Here is a 12,819-nt window from a genome sequence, read left to right as displayed (position 1 = left end):
AAAATAATTCACCAGAATTATTTTTGACAGAATGGCAGCTAATTTTTACAGCTAATAAGGGCTGATGCTGATACTGTGCCGATAATATCACATATATCATTAGGCTAAATCTTTAAAAAGATTGTCAACTCCTGCGAAGTTTTATCTGAAGCCCCACAATGTTTTTGATTGGATATTTGAGAAATAAATGTCATTAATGTCCTGTCCATGTAAAAGAAGTCATTAAATTATGATTCTTCATAATTTTGCCTTTGATAACAAAACAAATCTGCTGGCATGTCATTTCTTGAACAGTGTGATATTATTATTAGTTGCACTGTTAACCTTTTTTTTCAGTAATTGTATATTATGAGATGCATGGTGTTCTAACAAGAACCCATGCGGGTGCAATTAAATTACCATCATATGGTTAGACAAATATAGTTGTTTATATACAGTACCTAAATTTGTTTTAATATAAAAAGTATTTAAATATTTTATAAGCATAAGAATCTCTAACATGAACAAATGTATTGGCTCAGGCACTGTGTGACATGTTTAACAACCCAAAACTGCACTGCCTGGTTTCCCTTGATTCTCATCTCTCTGCGGTGCTCTGTCTAGGATTTGTCCCATTGTACTTGATTTCTCAGAATTTCATCCTTGCCAATTAGCGAACAGAAGGAGGATTTGTAAACCCTCTCATATATTCCTGTCCTATCCATCAGAGGTTGGAATGAGTTTCCATCTCAATTATGTGACTAGAATGAATGTAACAGAGTGGTGTGACTACAAAAATAACAATAGCTGGAAAAAAATATTTGTGAGACAAAATATGGTAGATATTTGATTATGTGTCATCTGAAGTAGTTAATATTGTATTTTTTTTAACACATTTACATAATCATTGGTTATTCAGTGACATAATTAAGTTCAATTAATTTCAAATATTGTCTCAATTATATATACTTTGCTCTAGATTTAAAAGGAAAATTCCTTCATCAAAGTTTATAAAGTTATGCATACTGCATAAATGGACTTTAAGTTTTTGTCTCAGCACATAAAATTAAGTATTTTACCTTTGGATGTTTTCACATCCACACCTCAAGACAAGATGACTTCACAGTCCTATTATGTTTTACTTGAGTTAGTCTCTAGTGGCTAAACAGTGAGAAAACCAGTTACTGTAGTTCTTATAAGATGTTCCCCTGCCTATTGTTTCCTAAGAAGCTACAGCAGAAGAAAAGAAATTTGATTGAAGTCATAGCATTCCATTCATGCAATGACACTATGAGTCCTTGTCTCAACTGCATATCCTGGTTTGAGAAAGAGCATTATATATCATATCATATCATATCATATCATATCATATATCATATCATATCATATCACTGAATCTTTAACCTGGAAAATTATAGTTTAATATGTGACTATTCTTGCAGGTAAGCTTAACTGAACTGTGCAACATAAAGGTGCAATTTTAAAATAAGAATTGCAACATTGTTAAAAAAAAAAAAGACTTGAAAGGTCTTGAAATTCCAGGTTTCAGACCTGGGCTTGACTCAACTTTTGCCTGTCTTGACTTCAGACGTAACTTGACTTGACTGTCTTTACTTGACACTTGACTCGGGACTTGAGGATAAAGACTTGAGACTTATTCAGACTTGCAAAGCACTGACTTTGTCCCAGCTCTGCTAATATTACTTAAAACCTACGTAGGGATGCTGGAGGTTGTGGATTATTGCTCAGCTTTTAACTCCATCAACTCCTGACAAGTTGACAGAGCGGCTAGAATCCCTGGTACTAGGAGCAGGACTGTGATCGGGACTTTTTAACCAACAGACCCCAGCATGTCCAAAACGACTCTCTTACCTTATCCGCAGTCACACTCAGCACAGGTATGGTGTGCTGAGTACAAGACTCAGGCTGTTTCCTCAGCCCCATCCTTTACTTCCTGTTTACCCAGAAACAATAATGACTTGTTCAAATATGTGGATGACAAAACTATTATCTGCGACAGCAAAGAGGGAGCCTATAAAGAAAAGGTTCAAAAGTTAATAATATGGTAAACTAATAGTGAAGGGAGAATGACCTCACCCTGAACACCAAGAAGACAAAGGAGATCATCTTGACTTCAGGATAAAGAGGACAATCCATCCCGGGCTGAGCATGGATGGTGAGCAAGTGGAGCTTCAGATGAGAGGATCTCACCTGGAGCTTCAACACTAAATAACTTACTTTAAAAAATCCAACAAAGACTCATTTTTTCTGAGAACTTTCAGGCAGTGTGGTCTGTCAGGAGTTGATAACCAGATTGTCACTGGCTTAATGCTGTACAGTGTAAGTACTCCATACTGCTGTACAGCAGCAGACAGGAAGAGCAGTTACCAAAAAACAACACAGTAGATCATCAAATCCCATTTGCCCAGAATTAAATACATCTACTCAGCTCACCTGTGGGCCTTTGTAAAAACCCTTTTCACCCTTTTCTCCTTGCTACAGTAACTTTTACAAAAAATATTTTTACTGTCAGAACTGGAAAACAATGCGATGAATTAGGAATGGAAAAGGGGTATGTTTATATAAGTTCTACTTCATCATACTCCTTTTCAGATTCACAATCACGAATTAGTGGTGTGTTTCTATGTAATTGATTATGTACTTCATAGAAAAGTATTGTGTTTTATTTTACACTTGTCGGTGAAAAGTTTGTCTGAAATAAAGTATCATCATCATCATCATCATCATCATCATCATCATCATCATCATCATCATCATCATCACATATTTGTCAAAGTTGCCACCATGTCATGACAGTGTAATATGAGACAATCTATACAAAATAAAGCTCTTCCACCTCTTCCCTGAGCTGCTATTGCCATCTGAAAAACTGCACCTGTCCTAGTCAAAAATAACCAGAGTCAGGAGGAGGGTCTTATTGCTGTCAATCAACCTTTTCTTAATGCTAATGGCAGAGAAACAACTTAATGTTCCAGGAAAACTGTCATTGGTGGGGATGCTAACTAGTCTGAGCATTCATGGCAGGCTCTGTTGGGGTGAAGCAGTTGTATCATAGCAGAGAGACAGGGATGGGGGGGTGAAGAGAAGGGGTGTGAGCAGCAACTATATGAGGTGATTGACAGATCTAAGACCCTCCTCCTGGCTCTGATTGGTTGTTTCTGACAGAGTAGTGTATTAGTTCAGATGATAGCAGGTCGCAGGGAGAACACAGAGGAGCTCAATTTTTTTTCACAGATTGTCTGTCTTAACACTGTCAGGACATAGTGATACTTCTAACAACCCAGCCAGCATGCCTAGGTGGGACCCATGTGGGGACAAGGAGGGCAGACTATATGGGTCCCATATGGGTTTGTCCGCGGGTTCCACGATGGCCCCACATGGGTTTGCCCATGTAGGGCCACAGCCCACATGGGTGCTACATGGGCCCTAATTGGACAAAACCCATGTGGGCCACCACCATATAGGGCCCATGCAGGGCCCATGTGGGCTCTGGCCCTACATGGGCAAACCCATGTGGGGCCATCGTGGAACCCGCGGACAAACCCATATGGGACCCATATAGTCTGCCCTCCTTTTCCCCACATGGGGCCCACCTAGGCATGCTGGCTGGGAAATAGGTGATTTTTTTATTTCCATACTGCAGCTTTAAGTAGAGTGCAGGAGACAGTCATGCTGAAGATCCTGAAGGACTATTAAAAATTTAAGACAGAACTGACTGTACATTCATTGCCTTTTAAAATTATGAATTAATATATTTGCTTTCAACCATTTCTTTTTATTTAACTGTAAACTTTTATACTTTGATTGATTTTGCACTTTTTTGTGGTAATTTTATGAAAATTAAAGCAATACAATTTCACTATATTGCCTCCAGCATACAATGACAATAAAGTTCTCTGTCTATCTGTCTAGCCAGATGGATGTGTGTGGTTTACATCTTTTCATGTGGTCTAATAGCTAACTATCTTCCTATGAAATTCTCCATCTATCAGACTGTATGCAAGGATCCCAGCGCCACTGAAAATCAAGTTACCCGACTGTTCAGTCCCTGTACATCAGAGGAGCAGCTGTAGAGATGGGTCTCCAGTTACAGGTACAAAGGGGAAGCATATTTCCAACAACCTCACCTGGAGTGCCAACACGTCACATCTGGTCAGGAATACCCGCCAGCGTCTCTACTTCCTCAGAAAGCTGCAGAGAGCTGGTCTTGGTAACTCAGTTCTGAGGAGCTTCTATCATTGTGTGGTGGAGAGCGTTCTCTGCACCTGCATCACCATGTGGCACGGCAGCTGCACTGCTGCTGAGAAGACGGCTCTGCAGAGGGTTTGTGGACTGTAGGGAGCAGCCTTCCCTCCACCATGGACCTCTACACACTGTGATGCACATCATGAAAGACTCTACATCAGAATCAGCCTTTGGCTTTATTCACCTCTCTTTCCATGAAGACTTCTTGCAGCTAATCCTGCACTTCTCAGGTAAATAGTAAAGGTTATCAATAAATAAATGAAATGATTTGAGTGAGGAGCAGTTTTGGTGTCTGCATGGTTGGAAAGATTGTATATTTTGTGTTTTCCCCTTCAAAAAATAGTTTTTTGGGGGCTTTTTTGGTTTGTTTTGGACAAAAAGCCAAGTTTATCTGTATAGCAGCAACAATGCAGTTCAAGGAGCTTTACATAACAAAATAGGCAGAAAACCATAGAAAAGATTTTAAAAATGAGAAAACTTCCTACCTCTGGGTTGATCTGAAGTTTTTGAAAAGATTTAATGCAGTGATGGAAACGAAAATAAATATTTTTATTGCACTTTTATAAGATGTGCTATTTTAGGTCACAAATGTAAAAAGAGTTCAGTTTTTGTTTTTTAACTCTCATTACCCCAAAAATAATGCATAGGAATCAATATTGTAACGTTTTGACCTGGTCAAAGTTGAAACACCTGCATCAGAATCATTCCATTTTGCTATTTATTTTTGAAACATTTTGTGTATTTTGGGTTTCAAAAATTATGATTTTTTCAAACAAAACAGGCAGAAAACATAAAATATTTTGACAATATGTAAAACCCTATATCTGTGGATAGATCTGAGCCAATTAAAAATTGTTTTTTGCAATAGTTTTATAAAGTGTACCATTTTGGGGCAGTGTATAGTCAATTTTAAGAATTCCCAAGGTTAATCCTTGGGGCTCAACATCACCTCCTGATCCTGGATGTGAAACGGAGAAAGTTTCACAAAGATTTTCTTCATCTTTGTGGCGATGAACTGATGATGCTATGTTAAGCCTGGCTTCATCTCTGATCCTGCATTGTGTAATCCTGCTTTTGTGAAACAGCCCTCTGGTCTTTTCCACCTGGTCAGTCAGTAATCTCAGGGTATGGTCACTTCTGAATTTGAAGAAAGCAAGAAAAAAATCTGATTTAAAAAAAATAAACTTTCCCTAATTTAGCTAACAAAAATCATCCTAGCTATGTAAAACAGAATATTTAGTCTGATTTATTGTGAGATGATGGGGGTAAAGTTTTAAATAAATGTTTACCCAGTCAAATTCAAATCAAATTTATTATCATCCTTTTTCAACATTTTCAAATGAACTCCAAAAATAAATACATAAAATTCTAGACAATTACATGCAGGGACACATTTAAAAATGTGGCAGGGGATCAAATAATTAATTCCCCCACTGTAACTTTAGCTGACAAAAAACAATTTGAACTAAAGCGCTTCCATCACAGCAGATGTAAACACACAGAGAGCAGCAACGGTCCGTGAATTGCTTTATTGAGTTTCCAGACAAACTTAACAAGCCCACTTTAAAATATTAATAAAAAAAAGAAAGATCATCACAACGGTACAGTGAGTGTTTTAAAAACAAAAGGGCTTCATTAAAATGTCAGCAAGCCCCTGAATTTAAACTGAGTGTGAAGAATCACAATAGTTACTTTCCCTTTTTTAAAGATCTTGCAACATAATCCTTCATCAGGACAAGGAGCAAAAATAGATTGAAACTTCAAAAAGTAGCATTTCTCAATATTTGTCACAGTAACAGATTGCTTGAGTAGCGTGTATTGCACATGTGTACACAAATATGAACTTTATTTACACGTGAGTCAGAGAGAACTAGACATGACTGTTGCCAACAGCAATCTGCAAAAGAAAAATGACACCATGGATGGAGATAATTCAGGAATGTGTTTGTGATAAGTTCCAACAACAGCAACAACAAAAATAAATGCTGTCTTCTGAAAACTCTTCAGTGGTAACCCTGAAGAAAGAAAGCAAACAGAGAGAATGTCTTCCTCCCCAGAAACTGGGAGAGAAGAGGCAGAGAATGAAGCTCCCTACCCAAAGCCTGGGCATCCAAAGTAACCCCCCCCCCAACACGGGCTTCACAGGACACAACAGCTACACCACGGGCTCAAACGTGAAGAAATATACAGGATCAATTGAAGTAGCAAAAGAGTCAGTGTGTATAGCAACATTAAAGCTGCGAAACATCTTCACATTAAACACTTCTTTCAGTCGATCCGCTTTTTCTCTGGATTCTGTTTGTCAGAAAGAAATGTGAGCTGAGAGACAACATGTGCGTAGACAGTGTGTGGCAACCATCACCACATTTAGGTTTAGTGGAGTTTTGAGTTTTGGTCTCAGTGAACTAATATCATAATACACTATTAGGTTAAAACAATAAATACATGTGAAAAGTGTTGGTTTCCACTTGCAACAGTTCATAGAAATGTCTCAGGTTGTGGTGACAGCATACCTGGAAATGATGTATTTTAAAACTTTTACACTGCAGTTTCCTAAACAGCCATAAAGTGTAAGCAAATTCTCAGAAAATGTCACATTTGGCATATAAAAGCTTTTGACGTCAGGAGACATGGGAGGGCTCAACACAATGTGGTGATAATTGCTGCTTGCTCATCCACATCACTGTTAAAGGAATAGCTTGTAACTTTTGAAGTGAGGTTTTGTGAAGTTATCAGTGACACTTCTCTTACCTGGGCCGGCCAGAGGTCACAGTGAGGTTGTAGAAACTTGAAGGAAATCTTTACCCAGACAGACACTTCAAAACCACTCAAACTGAAGATGTTTCCATCTGTTGGACACAATGCTGGGTATGTGCTCTTTTAATAGAGACCAGAAAGCTTGTTCCTGTCTTCTAGTTGTCATAGCTGAGGCTGCCAGCTACGTCAGTCAGTCAGTCAAAGTCTGCTAAGAATAATATCAAGCTCTGGATTTTGTGTCATTTGTGCAGAGAGCTCAAATATGTTCCAGTCCTTTTCCAGGTCTTATACAGAAATGATCCCGCTCAAACAGCTGGCAATAGCACTTTGCACCGTCAAATGGATGTTTTTTGACTGAGCTAACAGTTTAACTTGGTAATACATACTGTATAGGGTGATTTCTCAGTGGGAAAAGCAGTCGCCTTGCAATAGGGAAGTTGTGAGTTTAAGTTAATCTTCCTTCCCCATCACATGTCAGTTTTTCACAAATGGATGATTATTGGTATTTGAGTGTTTTAAGTTGTTGAATTGCAATAATTTGCTGCAACAATGCTCCATCTGACTGTTAGCCTTCTACACTCTTAATTGTGTTTGAGGTCTCAATCTGCTGCCTCTCATCAATCAACTGTAAAGTTCACAAATGTAAAGTTAATTTTGCTTTTGAGCTGCCAATGGGATTAAGAATGATTATCAAAACCTTTCAGTTGTTTGGGAATTTTCTAGGCAGATGTGCTACATGCAGCCTCAGAGACTGTTGTTCATTTGTCAAAGCAACACACTCAACTAAAGTCTTCAATATCTAAATATCTACAAAAGAGTAAATATTCTGTTGGTCTGATATTGCTAAATGGATGTTACCCAAAGGTAGAAGTGTCTATTGCAGCATGCCTCGTTAAGTGACTTAATGTGAGCTTCTCTATGTCTCTATATAATGTTTTTACAGCACTGATTAATGGATAGGTCCAGCTCTAAGGTTTTGTAACTTCAGGAGATGATGGGGTTTGTCAGTTTATGAAGTTACTCATTTCAAGTTACAAACAAAAACTGGTATGTTTAAATAATAGTTTGATCCAAGGAAGGACATGTTTAGTAGTTAGCATGTAACCAACATGCTAACTACTAAAGTTAGCATGTTGAAGGTCAACGTTCAACACAATGTTGACCTTCTTTTTGACCTGAAATAAGCAATAATGGTTTGTCATGATTATTTTAACATCATCTGGCAGCTGAGCCACTCGTACATGTGCAAAACACACTGAATGAGGCACAAACTCAAATTAAGGTTTTTAGAAAGTTAACATGTTTCCAAACTATTCTGATAGTTTAAAGTCCTTTTAATGAGAGGCCAGTGAAAGTGGCAGAGAAATCAGTTTGTTTGTGGTACAGTGTACCACAGTCTCTAATCCTTCTTAGAGGCTGTGGTACAGCAAACTTACAGGAGTTTGCTGTAAGAAGACAAATACACTGTTCCCCCTGCTTACAACAAAGACATATTCAGCTGTTTAAAATCATTTCTGCTCTCATGAGGAAGTTGTGTGGAAACTAGCACCACCACCACTGCTCTTTTCTGAATGTGTACAGTCAAACTGTGAGGCTGATGAAAACTCTGCCTCTGAGCAGAGATTCTGCACGAAGATGGACAAAAATTCGTCCAAAATGTCCCAGTAGCTAGCCAAGCTGGCAAGGCATGTCAAGAGCATTCAAGCTAATGCTGTCTTGAAACTGCACCTACTCCTGAAGAATATTACTGAAGCAACCCATTGCAGACTGGTTACATGAGCAGATTAACCAGATGATATGAACTTGTTATGCTTGTGTTATTCTATAATCAAACAGCAAAAGCTGTTTAACTTGATCTCATTCCCTTTTATAAAGGGAATGAGATCAAGTTAAATATTTTTGTTCAATCGTTTTGTGTAGTTATCATAACAGTGATACTGTGGTATTTTTACTCAAACTGGTTACATGATAGCTCATGTAGAATGGAGCAGTGTAGACGTAGAAGAGTGTTACAGCTGAAGCCATAGTACCAGTCTGGGGTCCAAGTCAATACAGTATTTGGAACAATTTTATTATTTAAAGTAATTAATTAATGAAAAACGTCTTCAGAAATCTTTACAAACAAGAATGTTAAAAACCAAAGTAACCTGCTGACTATGGATTGGTGTCCTAACTGTTTTTTCACCTACTTGTGCCTTCACATAAGGAATAAGCTAAAATAGTCGCTATCAAACTCTGCATTCTTTATCTTTTGCATTATTGTTGACCCTTTTCACAAAAGCTGTTTCACTGTACTTGTAAAGCTTGTGTGAAGTTTTATACATGCACTAACGAATGAAGACATTAATGAGGATGTGTGTTCTACTTTAAAAGGACTAATTGCTTGTAAGAAGTTTATTGATACAAACCCTATTTTGAAGGACACATTAGTTTTCTGTCTATTGTGGAGAGGAAGTCTGAACATTGCTACCATCCGTTCGTTCCCTCATTTATGCAACATGTCTGGGAGTCAGGAACATTCTGTGAAGATCTGTTGGAATACAAAGCCACAGTCACTGGACCCACCTACTAAGCCAGTCATGACCTTTGATTTGAACAGCTCCTGTGTGTAGATGCTGCTGCCTGCCTGAGGAGGGCAGTACAGAGCAGTGGTCCTGCCAGAGGAACCTGAGCGCAACATTCTCCTCCAAAGAGATTCAACATCCTATCATCTCTTGGCATCTGTAAACAAACAAACAAGCAGGCTGCGGTGACAGCGGGTGCCATCAAGCCGTGCACCAACTTTCTGTCAAATAGCCAAACTTTTAAAACACCAGATCCTCAAATAGAGTATATTCGTAAATCTTATCTGATTGAATAAAACACAGTTTACACATTATTTTTGCTTGTCATACAAAAAGAGAAAGTATTCTGTAATTTATACATACATGTATGTACAGATATGTAAAAACAAACCAAACTACAGATGCTGTGATGTTGCTATGCGCAACTGAATGGTGGACAGTATTTACAGCCAAAGGCAAATATTACACTCAAAATGAAAAGTAAAGAAAGGGTGGTAATTGTGGTATTTTAAAAAGTGCCACAATATAAAATTCTTTTTGGAGGACAGAAAGGGGTGGGACTCAGGTCACATGACTCAACAGAAACAACAAAGTGAGCTTTAAGGGCTGCAGTATAATGTCTAGTTTTGTAGATGAACTGATCCTGAGATTGTTTCCTCAGTATCATTATATTACATTAACTTCAATAATAACACTCAGATGAGCTTTTTGACAAACATTTCCACTGGTACAACTCTTAGGAAACACCAAAAAAGTATTTTGGGAATACCTGGAAAGATTACAGCTTATGAGCTCTTCTGATCCCGTCTACCCATCTTTGTCACACAAAAAAAGAAAAACTAAGGCATTCAGATGATGGAACAAATATACACCGAGCAACTGAAACAACAGCAGTGTATGTGCGCTATCTGGCCGGTTCTTCAGTCCTCTGTGGGCTGCTTGGTTGGCTGAGGTGCACTGGCAGTGATGTGTGGATTCTGATTGAATAGTTTGTGTTAGACAGAAAAAAAGGCACCTAGAGTTCTTGCTCTCCCGCTCCTTGTAAAACGGGTTACCCTTCCAACAAGCGACTACTCGTTTTCTCTGACAGACACAAGAAGACAAGTCGTCAGCTTGTTGTCGGACATTTTGACCAGATAAAAGTTTTTTATTTCCACAGTAAAAGTCCCTCAGTGGAATCAGAGGAGTAGGTAGGAAATATAAAAGAAGAACGACTGGACAAGGTTCAGCGATGCTGTATACAGGTAGTGTACAGAAATTGCAACCTTGCTGACGCTCCTCGTCTTTGGTTTCCATGAAGATGCGAACAAGTCGTCTGCGAATCCTTGGATGGATGAACCAGAAGAAAAGAGAGGCGCCCCTGTTTTGTACAGGACTTGCCTTTTCCTGCCTTACTTCGATGTTCTCAGCCAATCTGAGACCTCCGCAACAATTCAGTTCCACACTGCGTATGCGTATATGTGTGTGTGTTGGTGTACATACACACTCTGTGGAGGAGCAGGAACAGGAGGACAAGAAGGTGCTAGAAGGACGTGAAGGTGTTTTTGGGTGCTTTAGGTCAGTTCCTCTTTACAACACAGGCTCTTCCTCCATTGGCTCCTCTGTAGACCTGTAGAAAGTTAAGCAGTCAATCACATAATGACATCACATCTTATGGAGATATTCTGTGACAGAAGAACACACAGGAGACATTGTTTTAGATTTTGTACTGTTTTTATAGTATTCTGCTCCCTTTACTCTGACACCCCTAAATCAAAATTAATACAACCAATGTCTTTTGAAAATTACCTACTGACTACTTGTAAATATAGTCCAGCTGTATAATCCAGCAATTTAACCTCAGTATAAATACAGCTGCTAAGAAGGCAGTGAACATATCAGTTAATAATTTCATGAACACATTAAACAGAAGTGTTTAAAAGTATCTTTCAATGAAGACAAAGGCACAAGTCCTGGACTTGTATATTGTTTGAACATAAGTGTGCTGAAGTGTGTGGTCATCTAGTAAAGGTGTTGTTTCTCTATTGCCTTCACCATTTGAAATGCAACTAGACAATACAGCTAAACTCTTCCTTATATCAAGACTGTGAGGAAAGTTGACCTTTTATCCACAGGTTTATTGAATCCAAGGAAGTGTGAAACTAAAACACAAAAAAGGGGATACATCACTTTTACAGTCTTTTTATAAACATGTACCGGTACATACAAGTTTAGTGTAACTAAATTAAATACTGTCCCAAATTAATTAGCAAAGTTGTGCAAACTTACAATAAGCATTCAAAAATATTTGACATCTACCTCAACAAGCAGAAATTATATAAAAATAATGATGCACAATAATACATTAAACACAACATACCTACAATGCTTCATCAGGGCAAAGATGTATGCAGATGGGAGTGGACAGACGGAACACATGGGTGATGTGAATCTAATTCAGCCTGGCTTCCTGGTCGAAGCCACATGAAAGGGAACGCCTCCTCACAGACACATCCCCAACAACACAGTTTCAGTAACTGAAGGATCCAGAGTTAGAAGCTAAATAACCATTTGAGACATTGAAAGACCAAATAGAAACCATTTGCAGCCTAACTGACAATGAACCAATCTCACACTGTTTGATGTATTTTGAACTAAAATATAATTCCTGGATAGTTTGAGTTGGCATGCTTAATGGTTCAAATGTCACAAAATGCCACAATCCTTGTCTGTGGGACGGGACAATAAATCAATAAAAAATATATATCGCAATACACACGTGACCAATACCAATAGATATTACGTCTGACAGAATATTCAAAATATAGAATTCACTGAACTCCAATCCAGAACTCACACCATTCTGGGGGATGTAAGCCAAGGAAAGGCTTTAGCTGTTCAACCTCTCAGGGCCCAGTAAGCCCTGCAAGGAGAGTGGCATCAACTAACTCACTCAGTCTGTGATTACCTAGTAACAACTTGTTGGGAACCTGCACAGCAATTTAAGGTTTTGACACCGTGCCTCATAGCTGAGTGAAAGCTGTGAATAAAACAGGAAGGTCACACACCAGTTTGGCAAAAAAACTAGTTCGTTTTTTTGTTTTAAATCTATATGTTTTTTGCCATATTGTCCAGCACTGTGGAGGATCAAAGCTGACATAATTGCTTATTCTTGTGCTTACGTATGCATTTTTGTCAAGACATATACATCTATCTATCTATCTATCTATCTATCTATCTATCTATCTATCTATCTATCTATCTATCTATCTAT

The 12,819-nt window shown here is 38.3% G+C and overlaps 1 protein-coding gene and 1 long non-coding RNA gene across 2 annotated transcripts in view; both read right to left on the bottom strand.

Annotated features, from left to right (window-relative positions):
- Nucleotides 1–4,335, bottom strand: part of LOC106938938 (uncharacterized) — a 16,808-nt gene extending 12,473 nt beyond the window's left edge. The window contains exon 1 of the long non-coding RNA XR_001422723.1: nt 4,128–4,335. This is a non-coding gene — a long non-coding RNA (uncharacterized LOC106938938). The remainder of the gene's footprint in view (nt 1–4,127) is intronic.
- Nucleotides 4,336–5,755: 1,420 nt separating this feature from the next.
- Nucleotides 5,756–12,819, bottom strand: part of LOC106938937 (histone deacetylase 5-like) — a gene marked incomplete at its 5' end in the record, with an annotated part of 48,028 nt that continues 40,964 nt past the window's right edge. Inside the window, one exon of the mRNA XM_015021151.1 lies at nt 5,756–11,175. Within this exon, the coding sequence (XP_014876637.1) occupies nt 11,136–11,175 (40 nt within the window). The remainder of the gene's footprint in view (nt 11,176–12,819) is intronic.

The sequence above is a fragment of the Poecilia latipinna genome, unplaced genomic scaffold (assembly GCF_001443285.1).
Source record: "Poecilia latipinna isolate Pla-1442-1.1 unplaced genomic scaffold, P_latipinna-1.0 Scaffold2733, whole genome shotgun sequence".
NCBI classification, from domain to species: Eukaryota; Metazoa; Chordata; class Actinopteri; order Cyprinodontiformes; family Poeciliidae; genus Poecilia; species Poecilia latipinna.
This window is presented reverse-complemented; position numbering and strand designations above follow the sequence as displayed.